The following is a 13,597-nucleotide window of genomic DNA, read 5'->3' on the forward strand; positions in this document are numbered from 1 at the left end:
TGAACGTCGTCAATTCTGAGTGGTCGTGCCACTAATTAATCATGAATTAACTTAAAACGGGATTAGCCTCGTTAATTGTCGTGGGGTCGGATTCTGACCCATACAACGTGAATCATCAAATCTGAATAAGTTGGTTCACTATCAAAAGATAGGCAACCAGGCTACTGACACTCTGTGTCAATAAAAGTTGATATGCTCCGAAAACGAATATCTAATAATCTACTCAAGTAGGTTAGTTGATGCATTTCATATAAACAATAGGCTCATGAAACAATATATACCAACATTAATTGTTCAGAAGAATGAGAAGTTCTTCCAACTATTAGAAAAATCTACTGCAAACGCAGTATCACTGGCAATATGGCTGATAAATTTACCGATTAACTTACAATGCAAAAGCTAAACTGACCATACCTTCTTGTAGCAAATCATAAAGAGTGACCATATCAGAACCACGTAGAAAAGGTCCTTCCCACTTAATAATTGATACCATGCCTAATAGACAGAATCATAGGTTCACTAATTATCCAGAAAACAACAGTATGAGAAGCCAGATAAAATTATAATCTACTGTTACTTTATGTGAGCTTGCTAACACAAGCACAATATCAGGTTTGTACTTCTAAATCCAGTACAGCTTCACAATCTGAATACTGAACTAGAACAGGTTCGTTTGGGTTGGAGATTCATTCCTTGTATCAGAAAAACAGACCCCCAAATAACTAAAGCACATTTTCAACCAATTCAAGAAAAATATTATTAACCTAGAAATACAATTGGGTACTAATTAGTGATTAGACATCCTGAAAAGAGTAACACCAATTCAGAAAAAAAACACTAATATGAAAATTGCAGCAGAAACAAACCAATGTCTGGAGGTAAGAAACAGACAATCGAAGAATTGGGAGCATTTAGCGCATTGGATCCATTGAGAATTGCGATCCTAGAAGGAGCTTACCGCTTGACTAATATCATCTTAAACTATTTTTCAATCACATTGCTAATTCGCGCAGAGTTCATAATGGTATTGGTTTAGAGTACACAGTAATTCAATTTTGTTTAAACAATAATTCAAATACATGCTTTCAAGAATTTACTCCTGAATTTGCATGAAATAACAGGTCCTAACATTAACTTACACATTTTCAACCAAGAAAATATTCACACACAAAAAAAAGACACATGCTCATCAAACTTCATACTGAAGATTTGGTTAGAAGTAACAAAGAAAGAGAAAGAAAAACTCACAAGAAAGTCATTCAATAGAATGTAGGCTGGGTTTTTTTTGTCACTTAAAAACGAGGTCCCAAAAATCGCATTGAACAACATCTAAAAAATTAGAATCTCCACATTGCCCGTCCCACCCTTTGTCATCTAATATAGGAGTAAAAATTCAAGAGGTTCATCTACCAAAAAGATGTAACTGACCCCCAAAATGTGCCACACCTACTACTGCGACCTACTGTCCATAACTATATCGGGCTTTTTGCTATTAACTTATAGTTCATTAATACCCTCAGGCAGAGCCATATCCGTAAAGTTCATGGAGGAAATCCCAGTATTTATTTAGCATATGATCATCTGGAGTTACTTGATCCCACTTGCCCGTACAAAATATTGCATATGCATCAGCTGCATACCTGAAAAGTTAAGAAAAACAAAAGAGTTGTCAAGTCAGTTTCTCTAGGTAATTGTGATGACGAGTTAAAATCCATATGTAGTGTGCTACAGTGCAAAGCTCATTGTACATATTCCCTTACTTGCCAATACCATGCAGCTGCGTCACATGAGTCCAACCTTCTCCCAAATATTCTTGAGAGAGTCGTTGAATCATCCGTGTTCTCTTCCTATATATTCCTAAAGGCTGTATCAACTTTTCAATATCCTCCGGAGCAACCTCCGTAGCAGCCATTGCATTTGGGCAGAGAGTGAAAAGCTCCGATAAGACTCTGCGAACCTATTTGCATTGTAGGCAAGTGTTAGTAGGAATCCATATCCAACAAACATATATGGGAAGCTGAAGCATATGGAACTCAAACATTCTTTCAAATAATATTCAGTATACTTATAAGCAGAACATTGAGACTTCGGGGAACAAAGTTATTACATCAAATTTAAGACTCAAATAACTATATGGCTCTCATACTTCTTTAGGAGTGTTTATGAGGTTCACTTCTAGTCAACAAGCAATCAAAGTGCAGAAAAAAAGGGGATGCTAAGGTAATCCTACCTTCTTTCCTAAAGCTTTCAATAATGCTCATATTTTTGTTGTTTTTATGGTGTACATTTTAGTAGATAGGTACAACCCAGTCCTCATCTATTCTACGTCCACATCTTAGTAGGCCAAGCATCTTCTCGTCAAGATGGGTTTGACGATAGCTACTTTTCATCCTTATTAAACCCTAAAAAGAAGTATGACCCCAAGTGTTGAACAAGGATTTAACAAACAATATGAGTTTGAGGGTGTGGGTGCTGTAAAATGATTGAAAAATGAGCAAAAGTGATATCAAAGAGAGAAACTTTCTCTTGCTTTCCCTGTCAGCAAGTGGTAACGTGGATCATGCTCATGTTCTAAACAGTAAGCTACCTTTCAGCACATCTAAGCTACCTTTCAGCACAGCTAAGTGTCTATTGGCTGCCCCATACAAAATTGCCTAATTTAGTGAGGTTTAAACAATCTTTGATCATGAAATAAATTTCAAATTTCGCCGGACAGGGCAAAGCACGTTTGACAATGTTCATCAAGGAGGACATGCTCCATATTATGTGCGGGTAATGAAATACTCCCTCTGTCCCAATTTATGTAGCATTCTTCCTTTTTAGTCTATCCCAAAAAGGATGTCACTTTTCTATATTTAAAAACAATTTAACTTTAAAAACTCAATTTTACCTTTAATGAGATGATTTATAGTCACACAAATATGACAAATTGTGCCACGTAAATTGGGACGGAAGGAGTGACAAACTTTGTCATGATATTTAATGCTTTTTCACTATAAATAAATTGAATAGGACAAAGTATTTAACTTACACATTATTCATTAAATAGGACTTTTAAACTAATGTAAAACAATAAAAGATCCCAATGATACTTCAGTTTTGATGCTTGGGCCTATCCTTGCCTCTGTTCCATTATGTTGTTGGGATGGTAGTTCACTCATGGAAAGGCATTCAGAACATCAGAAGCATTTACATTTGTCAAGTAGCTGATATTATGACACAATAATTTTATTAATAAACTGCCTATATATCCAGAGGCGAAGCTAGGATTTGAATCTTATGGGTTCGGGGTTGTAATCTTTTTTTAAGTTATTGGGTTCTAAATTAATAAGTTATCCATATTCAATGGATTTCTTAAGACAAATACATGGTTTGAACAAAAGCTATTGGGTTCGGCCGAACCCGCATCCCGCACTCTGCCTCCGCCCCTGTATACATCCCCTTTTCGAGAATGGAAATCTGCCTAAAATATCCTTTTTAGGTCTAAAAATTGTTTGCTTCCTAATTGTCCACCGGATGCTGCTTTCATTGTATCTATGTAATTATGAAGAATAACACGTGCTAACATGGCTTATGAGCACAACAATGCCATAAAAGACCAAGCACGTTCCGTAACTTAATATACAGGAAACTTTATCTAGCCAGATAACCAAACATCTCAAGAATCAGCAATGACTTATATTTCAGCTCATCATCTTTCATACCATAATAGCCAAATAAATGTTATACCACATAGAATTCAATCAATTCCTACAATGTGAACAAGACAATGCAAATATTTTACCTCCCTACTTCATGACAACTTTATTTACGAACAATCATAAGTTTGCTGTCTACTTAGGAATGATTCAGTAAGGGAACAGTGGCTACAATTACCTGCAAGCCAGTGGTGCAATTTAGAAGCATACAGATAACCAACACCCTCCAAGGATCATGAGCATGGTCTTCTTGCAGGAGACTAAAATGGGATCGGGGAGGTACCCATGTGTTATCTTCAGTCCTCCTTAAATAGGCCTTGTCTCTCTTCTGAGCAGCAGAGAGATAATTTTTCCGCTTTTTTGAGTCTGTTCCACCTCCTACCGTGCTGATCACTGCATTCTCTTTTTCACAATGTGCATTATGGAAGTACGGAGAAATCTTTCTCCCAGTGACGCACTTCTTTGAGGGTGAGTTTGGTCCATCCTTCCCTACCTTTATTTCTTCTCCTACTTCTGAGTTAGCAAAGTAAGGTGAAACCACTCGAACTTTGGCTTGTGATTTTTTGTCAGTTTTTTCATCTTTTTCCCTCACACGTTTTAGAGTCTTTCCTTTCTTCATTTCAGTTTCTCCATTCTCCGAGAGACAAGGTTTTGGGTTTTTTGAGTCTGTTCCACCTCCTACCATGCTGATCACTGCATTCGCTTTTTTACGATGTGCATTAAGAAAGTAGGGAGAAACCTTTTTTCCAGTGATGCAGCTCTTTGAAGGCGAGTTTGGTCTGTCCTTCCCTACCTTTATTTCTTCTCCCACTTCTGAGTTAACAAAGTAGGGGGAAATAACTCGAACTTTGGCTTCTGACTTTTTGTTACGTTTTCCATTTCTTTTCGTCACACGTTTTAGGGACCTTCCTTTCTTTATTTCAGTTTCTATGTTCTCTGAGCTCACAAAGTAGGGGGAAACAACTCGTACTTTCTGTTCAACACAAACATCATTTACCTTGTCACAATTTGAAACACAAACTCTTTTTGTCTCAGTCATTGTTTCATCCATCAGATTCTGAGATATGCAGGGTACGCTACCTTCTTTCCCAAGAAGTGACAAATGACACTCAGTTCCAGTCATAGAGCCAGATATCGAAGCCTTTTGGATTGTTTTCATCCTATGAGAGAAAGGACTACAAACTTGTGACTCAAGGGCATTCTTGTCATCTTTAGTTCTCGTTTTAACAGAACTAAAGTTTCCACCTTTGTATGCAAACTGCGAAAAGAGATCATCAATACTATTAGCTACAACATTATCACCACGATTTACAGGCAACAAAGCAACAGTAATACATCCCTCATCCAAATCACCAGATTGTTTAATATCCTTCTCATTAATATCTTTGCTTGTCATCTCTTCCCAGTTGGTATTAGGAGGACCATTCAGGACGGGGTTCACATCCATTTCCCTCTCATCTGGATTTGCATCTGTTTCATAAGTAGAACCAAGTTCGCTTCCTGCTTTCGCATCAGAGATACCACGTTTAACATTTCTCTTTTTCTTCCTTTTGTTACTCTTCCGATGCATTTCCAAAGTAACATCCACACACTCAGTCTTTATAGGCTTCACGCACAAATCAGAATTAATAGCTTCAACGGATTTATTCTCCTCACAGTCAGGCCCTTTCTCATCATCAGCACGTTTAGCATTTGTCGATCTCTTCCTTTTATTACTCCTCTGATCCATTTCCAAAGTAGCTAAGCCCTCACTCTTGATATACAAATCAGACGTAGCTTTGACGGATTTACTACTTACATTCTCCTCACAGTCAGGCACATTCTTGAAATGTGGAGAACAGCTTGCCATCTTAGCTTCCTCTTCAGGCCCCTTAATGTCACAATAATTCTCTCTCTGCTTCTTCCTTTTCATTTTTCTCCTCTTTTTTCCTTTATTATTCTGCTCCATATCCATACATATATCCTGCATAACATCATTACTGATACCATAGATACATACATCCTGCATATTATCATTACTGGGTTTTGCTTCAGTAGAAACATAATTATCACAACTCAGAGCCCTATTCCTTTTTCTTCTCGCTTTCCTCCTCTTTTTCCCATTATTATTATGCTCCCCATCCATACATACATCCTGCATATCATCATTACTGATTTTTGCTTCAGTAGAAACATTATTATCACAGCTCAGAGCCCTATTCTTTTTTCTTCTCCCTTTCCTCCTCTTTTTTGCTGTTGTATTTGAAAATCCATCACATGATTGATTCAACGAGAAGGCCATCCCCAATTTCTCATCATTTATCGTCTTTCTATTTCTAACTTCAACTGTTTGTCCAGAAATCGCGCACACACTCTCAGTAGGCTCCATATCTGAGTCTCTATTGTGCTATCTTTTCACCACAAAAAAAAAAAAAAAAAAGTTTAAACCAAAATCAAACCCAGCTCTCAAACAATAAAAACAGAAATTCCATGGGAAACCCCAGAAAAGGGCTCAGAGAAGAACCGAACCTGCAAAAGCGAACACCGGCGCTTCGGACGGTGGAATTAGGCGCCAAATCGAAGTGGGTTAGAATATTGTAGCGGTTCTCTGATTTTTCTTTTTTTCTTAATATATCAAAGGAAAACATATGTTCATGAAATTATAATCTCTAATTCTTAAAAAACTTTCAGCTTCCCGAGGCTCATTGTTTAAAGTTCCTATACATCTATTTATCTAATTTTTAAGATTTTTATAAAAGAGTTTTAGGTCCATGAATTATAATCTCTAGGTTATAAGGACTTTGTAGGTTTGTCATTGGTTGAAAATTAATTACCGTACTGTGGTTCTCAAAAACCTTTCAAACATTAAAAATTCTCATTTTTGATCTTCTCATTTTTTTTAATTTACTTATTTATTTATAGCACGAATGATTTAAATATTTATTCATATGAAGGAACAATAAAATTTAATTAATGAGAGAAATTTTATGTATAATAATACAACAATCAGTAAATGCCGAAATTTATTATTACATTAGCATATACATGAATTTAAAATAAAATGATATCATCAAAACTTACACAAATAATCAATTTTGTCATATTAGTTAGATAATTATGTATTATAGTTTAAAAGTATTTATTGTGATGGTGTCTTAACGAACAGTTCTGTGTGGACAATATTTTTTTGTGTATGTTTCCTTTTAATGCTTTGGTTGTTATGCCTTAACTAAAACTTTTGTTGTCGATCTTGATATCCCTCTTGAAAGTACAATATACAGTTGTTCGTACAAGAACATATAATGCGATAAATATAGTCCAATATTTAGTATGTTTGTCCTTGTGCTTTATTTATTATATTTGCAAAACATAAACATACTAAAAATTATTTCCACGCAAATTAAATCAGATATTCCTTAATTTCGAAAAACGAAAGTTGAATTTAGGGATAAGAATATACTTAGAAGCACATTGACCAGTATCATAATTTTTGCATGTAAGACGTTATTGTCAAAACTTCTATATACTATCTGTGTGCTATTACAAAAGTTATTCGACGTATCTAAGTTTTTCAGTAGCACGACGGGCATATTTTTCTTCAAAATCAACATATATACAATGGAAGATCAATTCTAACTTAGTCTATTATATATACAGTGACACTAAGATATGAAATAAATAATAAACTTGACAACAAACATGTATGGCAGAAGGCCAATAGGTATCAAAGTATTTAAGTATTATTCTTAGTAGTAATTATTGGTATCATTTTCTGCTGAGTCAGAAACAAGAAAATAGTTTGTTTTATATAAAATTTTGCAATCGACCTTTTATTTAGTTGATCAACATATTCATTTCTGCTAGCTAAGATATCTTTTTAATCATATCATGCGATTTGTACAAATTGCGTTTTAATCTAATGATAGAAATATTTGTCTTATTAAATGCACCACTATTACCATTGGGATTGATAACCAAGTGTTCAAGAAGAACCAAATCTTTTTTTATTGGATGCTCTTCGTTTCCGACACGAAGCAAGAAGACACTGAATACTGGATCTGTTCTTACTTTATATTTCTTATGAGTTGAATCTTTTTCATTTGAGGCCAGAAGTATAACTTTGGCAAGCTAGCTTTAACAATCTCTGCTTTTGTCAATTTTGGAACTGTTTATCTTGAAAATGGTAATGACAATTATATTTGATTTTGCGGTTATAAAAATACGTAATTTATTTTTATACTAGTTGTTAGGCAATAGATGCTAAGTGTAAATAAAGAGAATAAGGAAAGCAAACCAAAGTTGTCACAAAATCGAGCCTCGAGCTGGTCGTAGTAGGGGCTTCGAGGCTTGCTTAGGGCAGTTGGTAATGAGCTTATTGATGAAGAAACACTAAAATGAAGCCTCAAAGGTGGCCTTTTACGGTTAATAATGAGCAATAAATGAAGAACAATGAATGAACAATAAATGAACGATGAGAGAATAAGCAATAAATGTATAGAATAATTGTTTAAGCAAGAGCAGAGAATGTTGTATTGTACATCAATGTATCGTGTCCTTACAAAATGACAAGGGTCCCCTTTATATAGGAGGGGCGAATCCCAACACAGTATTGACGAAGAAATGCTACTAGTACAGCTGTATAACGGCTCAGTACGGATTGTACTATTTTTGCAGACTCTGTCAGTCCTCATCGCGTGCCCTCGGGGGTTTCCCGCCTTTCCATGACGATCACCGACTTGAGCTGCTCCGAGATTGACCTTCCATATACCCCCTCGAGGGAAGCACCTCGGGGTCTGCCTTCAAATCCCACTTCGAGCTCCTCGAAGTCGGGCGTGGAGTGCCATAGTAGCCCCAAAGTCGAACTCTCCGATTTTGGCCGTATACAGATAGTCCCCGCGTTCCTTGGAATGAAATAACAAGGAACGATTTGAATTCTCCAACTCTTCAATGCCTCCACCATTATGTCGGTTACGTCACGCGAGCGGTTGATGTGACAAAAAGGGATGTTCAAAAGTCACGTTCGCACGGCTCAGCGCAATATTGGCCCCTATAAATACTCCAATACTTTACTCCTTACTCTTCACCATATCTCCGAACTTTCAACAGCTCTCCTTACTTCTTTCATGCGCTTGTTTCTCATCCAGTTTTTCTCTTTTCCTCTGAAATCTTTTAGTAGATTTGGCGAAGACTTGAACCATTCCTCAAGGCGATAAAGCTTCTTCAACCTCACGCTCGTCTAAGGACTGTTGATACCCAATTTTCCCTATATTTTTTTAAATATGCAAAATACCCTCAAAATAGCCTATATAGGCATATATAAGTATATCCCAAGGTCCTATTATTTTTCCTTAATTTTTCAAAGATTTTTAAATCAATTTACTGCCTATTTTATCAAGAAAAACCCAATGATGGTCCCCAAAATTATTATTTTTTGGTGATTCATTTATTGGATTCTCACGTTTGTACTAAAATATGGCTAAGACATTTTTCACACATTTTATTTTAAATTTATTTGGTACTTTTAAGGATAAAATTGCATAATTGCAATATTGGCCATTTTCAAGTTTAAATCCGTCTCATATTTATAAAATGAGATGTTATATTTTTAAATTGATAATTATATATTATAAGTTATTTTAGTACTCTTAATTTGTTTTCAGAAATTTATTTATTATTTTTATAAATTAAAAGGGAAAAAGAGGCTATTTAACTTATGGCCACATTTGGCTTTCTAATTTGGCCTAATTAAACCCAAGCCCCAACCCAAATTAGACCAATCCAATACCCAGCCCAATTATCCTACCCGACCCACCTACCCCATCCAATCTGGACCGTTGATCTGAATGATCAACGGTCCCCGTTTAACCTACCTAAATTAAACCAAACGACCCCCCAATACCCCTCATTTTTCCCCCACTCATCTCACTCGTCTCTATCTCTCTAACCTCTGGTTCTCTCTAGAACCTTCCCCACCCCCTCCTCACCGATGAATCCTGTTCATCTTCACCGGTCACCCTCTAACCCAGATCCATGGGGGTTTCACCACTCACCAAGCCACCTATGGCTCCTCACGTTTGGTTGACTGAAGCTCTATGACTCGACCATGAAGGGTTATGTCCAGACCTCTGTCGATTCGAGTTCCACGGCCATCTCCGGACCCGTTCCGGCAAGCTATGTCTATTTCGAAGCCTGGTCTCGACTCCTTTTGCATAGATCCAAGCCTTTCTCGTCGTTTGGGTTCCTCTGAAAACCCTAGTTTTGAGGTTTTTCTGATCTCTTTAGATCTGTTCCATATCCATGCTTTCCTTAAGATTTTAAACGATTTTCCTGGCTTTTCTTTCAAAAACTACTTTCAAAACCATTTCTTTTCCGATCTAGGGTTTTTCTGAGAGTATTTAAATGTTTCTCTACTACTTCTTTTTGTGTGTATTTGCCTCTATTGTGTTTTCTTCTACCATGTTCTTGTATTTTCTTCTACCATGTTCTTGTATGCTCCTTCTACTGTATTTTCTTATACTGTATTCTTGCATGTTTTTCCTACTGTATCTTCCTTTACTATGTTCTTAAGTGTTTCTTATTAAGTTCCACCTACTGAGTTCTGGTTAAGCTTCTTCTAAAAACGTCTTAATATGCTCCTCCTACTATTCTTATCAATTTTCCCATTATGTTTCAAATTAGTTTCTTCTACTCTGTTTTCTTTGAGCTCTTCAACTGTGTTCTGCATGTTACTTTTCTATCATGTTTCTCATGAGTTTCTGTTGCTGAAAGAAATGTGTTAGAAGTTCCAGTTTTTTTCTGAGACCTCTGAACCTATTTCGATTTAATTACTTGCCCTCTCATCTTTGCACTCGATTAATGGTGGAAACCCTAGAATTAGGGGGTTCTTCCAAGTTTGGCTATGTGCTTTGCCTGAACTAGGGTTTTATTTCAAAACCCCCAAATCTTCAGACCAATTTCGAGTCTCTGAACTGAGTTGGGACATCCTTGTCTTTCATACGACTCTGACTTTTGCTAAACTCTCCTAAGCTCTTTTACACTGGATTCTTCTACTGATTTAACAATGACACGACATCTTCTTTCATGCTTGACATGTCTATATGCTATTTATATGTGATGAACTTCCTTCTAAAATGGCTTTCAAATTTGTGATTAGTTCAGACTCCCTTCTAAATAGGTCTGATTGATTTTCTTTCCTTGTTTGCTGATTTTCCCAGTGACTCGACTTAAGTTAAAAACCTTTCTCAGCTTTTCTGACTTGGTTCATTCATACGAAATCTCTGACCTCTGATTTACTGGCTACTAATTGATGTTCTTACCTTAATTGTACAACCGCGTATTTCAAAACTCTGTACTTAAATAAAACTTCTATGTATTTACCCCTAATTGCCTACTTTGCACAAAGTGCTTATTTAATTCTTTCCTCAAATAGTTTTTACCCGTTTCTGAATTCCTTAATTAAAGGAAGTCTTGTGTGATTGATTCTTAATTGATATTCAGTTCCTTAACTGCTTTCTTGCCTTATTTCTGCGTGATTTTCACACTATAAAGGCACGACCTTTTCACAAACTCAAGAGGATTCACAATCCTTCTGAACTCATACTCACACACAATAGTGTTCTCTCTTCTTGTCTGCACTGTGGCCTGTTTACAAGACCTACTACTTTTCCTTATTTTTTTCTTTAAAACCGGTATGTCCTGATTTAAGCTTCAACATCACAACAATGTGTTTCTTTACAGCTTGTGTATCCATGTCTACTTACTGTTTCTGTAGAGTTCAATATTTAAATTAGTATGGTGACCTCTTTCTGTTTGTTTCTGGTATGAATCCCTACTCCCTACCCCCTTATATGTTTGAGCTATGGTTTAAGACATGGCAATATATAAGTTATTGTCCATGAATTAAAATTGGATCCTTTAGGATCCCAGCCTCTAAACAATGTGTTCTAACAGGCTTATGGGCATACTAGCACTCCCTGTTGCTGGGTATGCCCAGAGCCTGCTCTTACCTCTTTCAACTTCCCTATTTCCCCTGTACCCCTATGTGTATTTGTTTGTAACTGTTTCCCCTTCCCTTTCACCCTTTCAGCACTCTATTTCTGCACTTGCACTCTCTCTTAGTCCCTAAGTTCTGCCCCCCTCTTGTGAGCCTTGCCTTGAGACCTTGAGTTCCCTCTGAACTTGGACACTTGAGGGCTGGTCCTTCCACACTGCACTATGTCTTAATCTGGTGATACATTTGGGTGTGAGCACTGCCCGGAGTCCATATGAGACTCTTAGGGAACTCTGACATATCTAAATGGGAGAAAGGCTTTGGATCAAGATCTCATTGGAATTGGTTTACTTCATATTTCAGCCAGGAAGTCTAAATCAGGCTCTCCTTAGTTGTACTTTTTAATTTCCGATGTATTCTTTTATTTTTCTAGGCTGTAATAATTTGTAATAAACTCTTGGGGATTGCTAGTGAAAAAGGGAGGGATAACTATGTATGCAAAGGGTAGATATCCTGCCTATAGTTACTTTCTGAATTTCTGCACTCTCATATAGATATCCTGCCTATAGGTTATTTCTGAATTTCTGCATTCTCTCATATAGATACCATGTCTGTAGGAATTCTGCATTCTCTCATATAGATACCATGTCTGTAGGAATTCTGCATTTCTCATATAGATACCATGTCTGTAGGAATTCTGCATTCTCTCATATATATACCATGTCTATAATTACCTGGAAATCTGAATCCTACATATGCATATAGAAAATATGCCTACAGGTCTTTCTGAATCTTACATATACATTCTTCATTAGACAATCATGTTTATAGGTCTTAAATAATCAACTGCAATTAGATATCATGTTCAGAGGCTTTAAACAAAAGTTCAGCACCTAGATATCATAGTTATAGGTTTTCTGCATTTTACTATGTCCATAAAAGTGTTTAAAAATCAACAACGCATAGAAAGCATGCCTATAGGAACTATTAATCAAGTATGAATCGCTTCACTTGCTTATAAGTCTAAAACCAATAATAATGACGTACCATCAGTTGCGGAACTTATGATCTCTCGCTAAAACTTGCCTTTCTTTAATAACTGGCAAGTTTTCTCAAATCAGTATGTATTCAGTTTACTTCATTGTTTCTGAAATCAGTAGATATCATGCCTATAGGACCCTCGTCCAACACTTAGGCAAACCATAGGGTAAACTTTATAAACTGAATAAGATTTTATTAGCTACAACTAGTAGGCAGGCCTAATTCGGGCTTCTTAGCTGAACTATGTAACAAATCAGTCTGCCTCAACCTTTAAGTTTTAATCAGACCCTAAACAGTATGTGCAAGACATGCTAAATTATGTGCTTCTCTATCAAAGGAGGTATATCTGAGCCTTTTACTTGTTATGTGCTTCCCCAACTTGCTATACGTGTTTTTTTGTATGTCGCTTAGAGTTTTTGCCTTTGAAACTATAAAAAAGCCTAATATCCCTTCCCTTTAGGATTAGTAGTCCTAAATGCCTCCGGGACTGATAGGATTGGGGCGGGTAATAGCATGCAATAAGTAAACGAGACCATTCCGCGCTTTAATACCTTAACGGGGTGGGAAAGGGTAGATATGGATATGATGACCACGTGATAACATCACGCGTATCCTCTCACTGAGGAGTGATTATCGGATGTTGTGTGGGGTGATCCATATTATTTATAAACCTAGGACCCCCTTCCCTTTGTTTCTTTGTTTCTTTGCTTCATCTCAAAATTTCAAACTATTTCTTTAAGAAAAATCAACTTTCTTTTAGTTCTTTCTAACTTTGTTTATTTTTAACCATTATGTGAAAATCCCCTCTTACTTGAAGTCTTTGTTTGCCTATGTGTTATTTGCGCTTAAGTTCACAACAATAGTCTGGCCGGGAACCACACTAGTTGAT

General features: G+C 36.4%; 1 protein-coding gene across 1 annotated transcript; it reads right to left on the reverse strand.

The window, feature by feature from the left end:
• Window positions 1-1,233: 1,233 nt before the first annotated feature.
• LOC109216044 (methyl-CpG-binding domain protein 4-like protein) lies at window positions 1,234-6,392 on the reverse strand. Its single transcript, XM_019380173.1, has 4 exons — window positions 6,207-6,392; window positions 3,877-6,088; window positions 1,761-1,957; window positions 1,234-1,640 (listed from the first exon to the last, which is right to left on the reverse strand). Exons 2-4 carry the CDS (start codon window positions 6,064-6,066, stop codon window positions 1,517-1,519), a joined length of 2,511 nt encoding a protein of 836 aa, XP_019235718.1. The 5' UTR covers window positions 6,067-6,088; window positions 6,207-6,392; the 3' UTR covers window positions 1,234-1,516.
• Between the last annotated feature and the right edge of the window lie 7,205 nt (window positions 6,393-13,597).

The sequence above is a fragment of the Nicotiana attenuata genome, unplaced genomic scaffold, assembly GCF_001879085.1.
Source record: "Nicotiana attenuata strain UT unplaced genomic scaffold, NIATTr2, whole genome shotgun sequence".
Classification (NCBI taxonomy): Eukaryota; Viridiplantae; Streptophyta; class Magnoliopsida; order Solanales; family Solanaceae; genus Nicotiana; species Nicotiana attenuata.

What these genes read in the sequence shown, in the direction of transcription:
- LOC109216044 (XM_019380173.1), bottom strand. Translation starts at nt 6,066, where the DNA reads ATGGAGCCTACTGAGAGTGTGTGCGCGATTTCTGGACAAACAGTTGAA. An exon ending in ATTGCACCACTGGCTTGCAG is followed by an intron (nt 1,958 to 3,876) that starts GTAATTGTAGCC and finishes CAATGCAAATAG; the next exon opens with GTTCGCAGAGTCTTATCGGA. An exon ending in CAGCTGCATGGTATTGGCAA is followed by an intron (nt 1,641 to 1,760) that starts GTAAGGGAATAT and finishes TTAACTTTTCAG; the next exon opens with GTATGCAGCTGATGCATATG.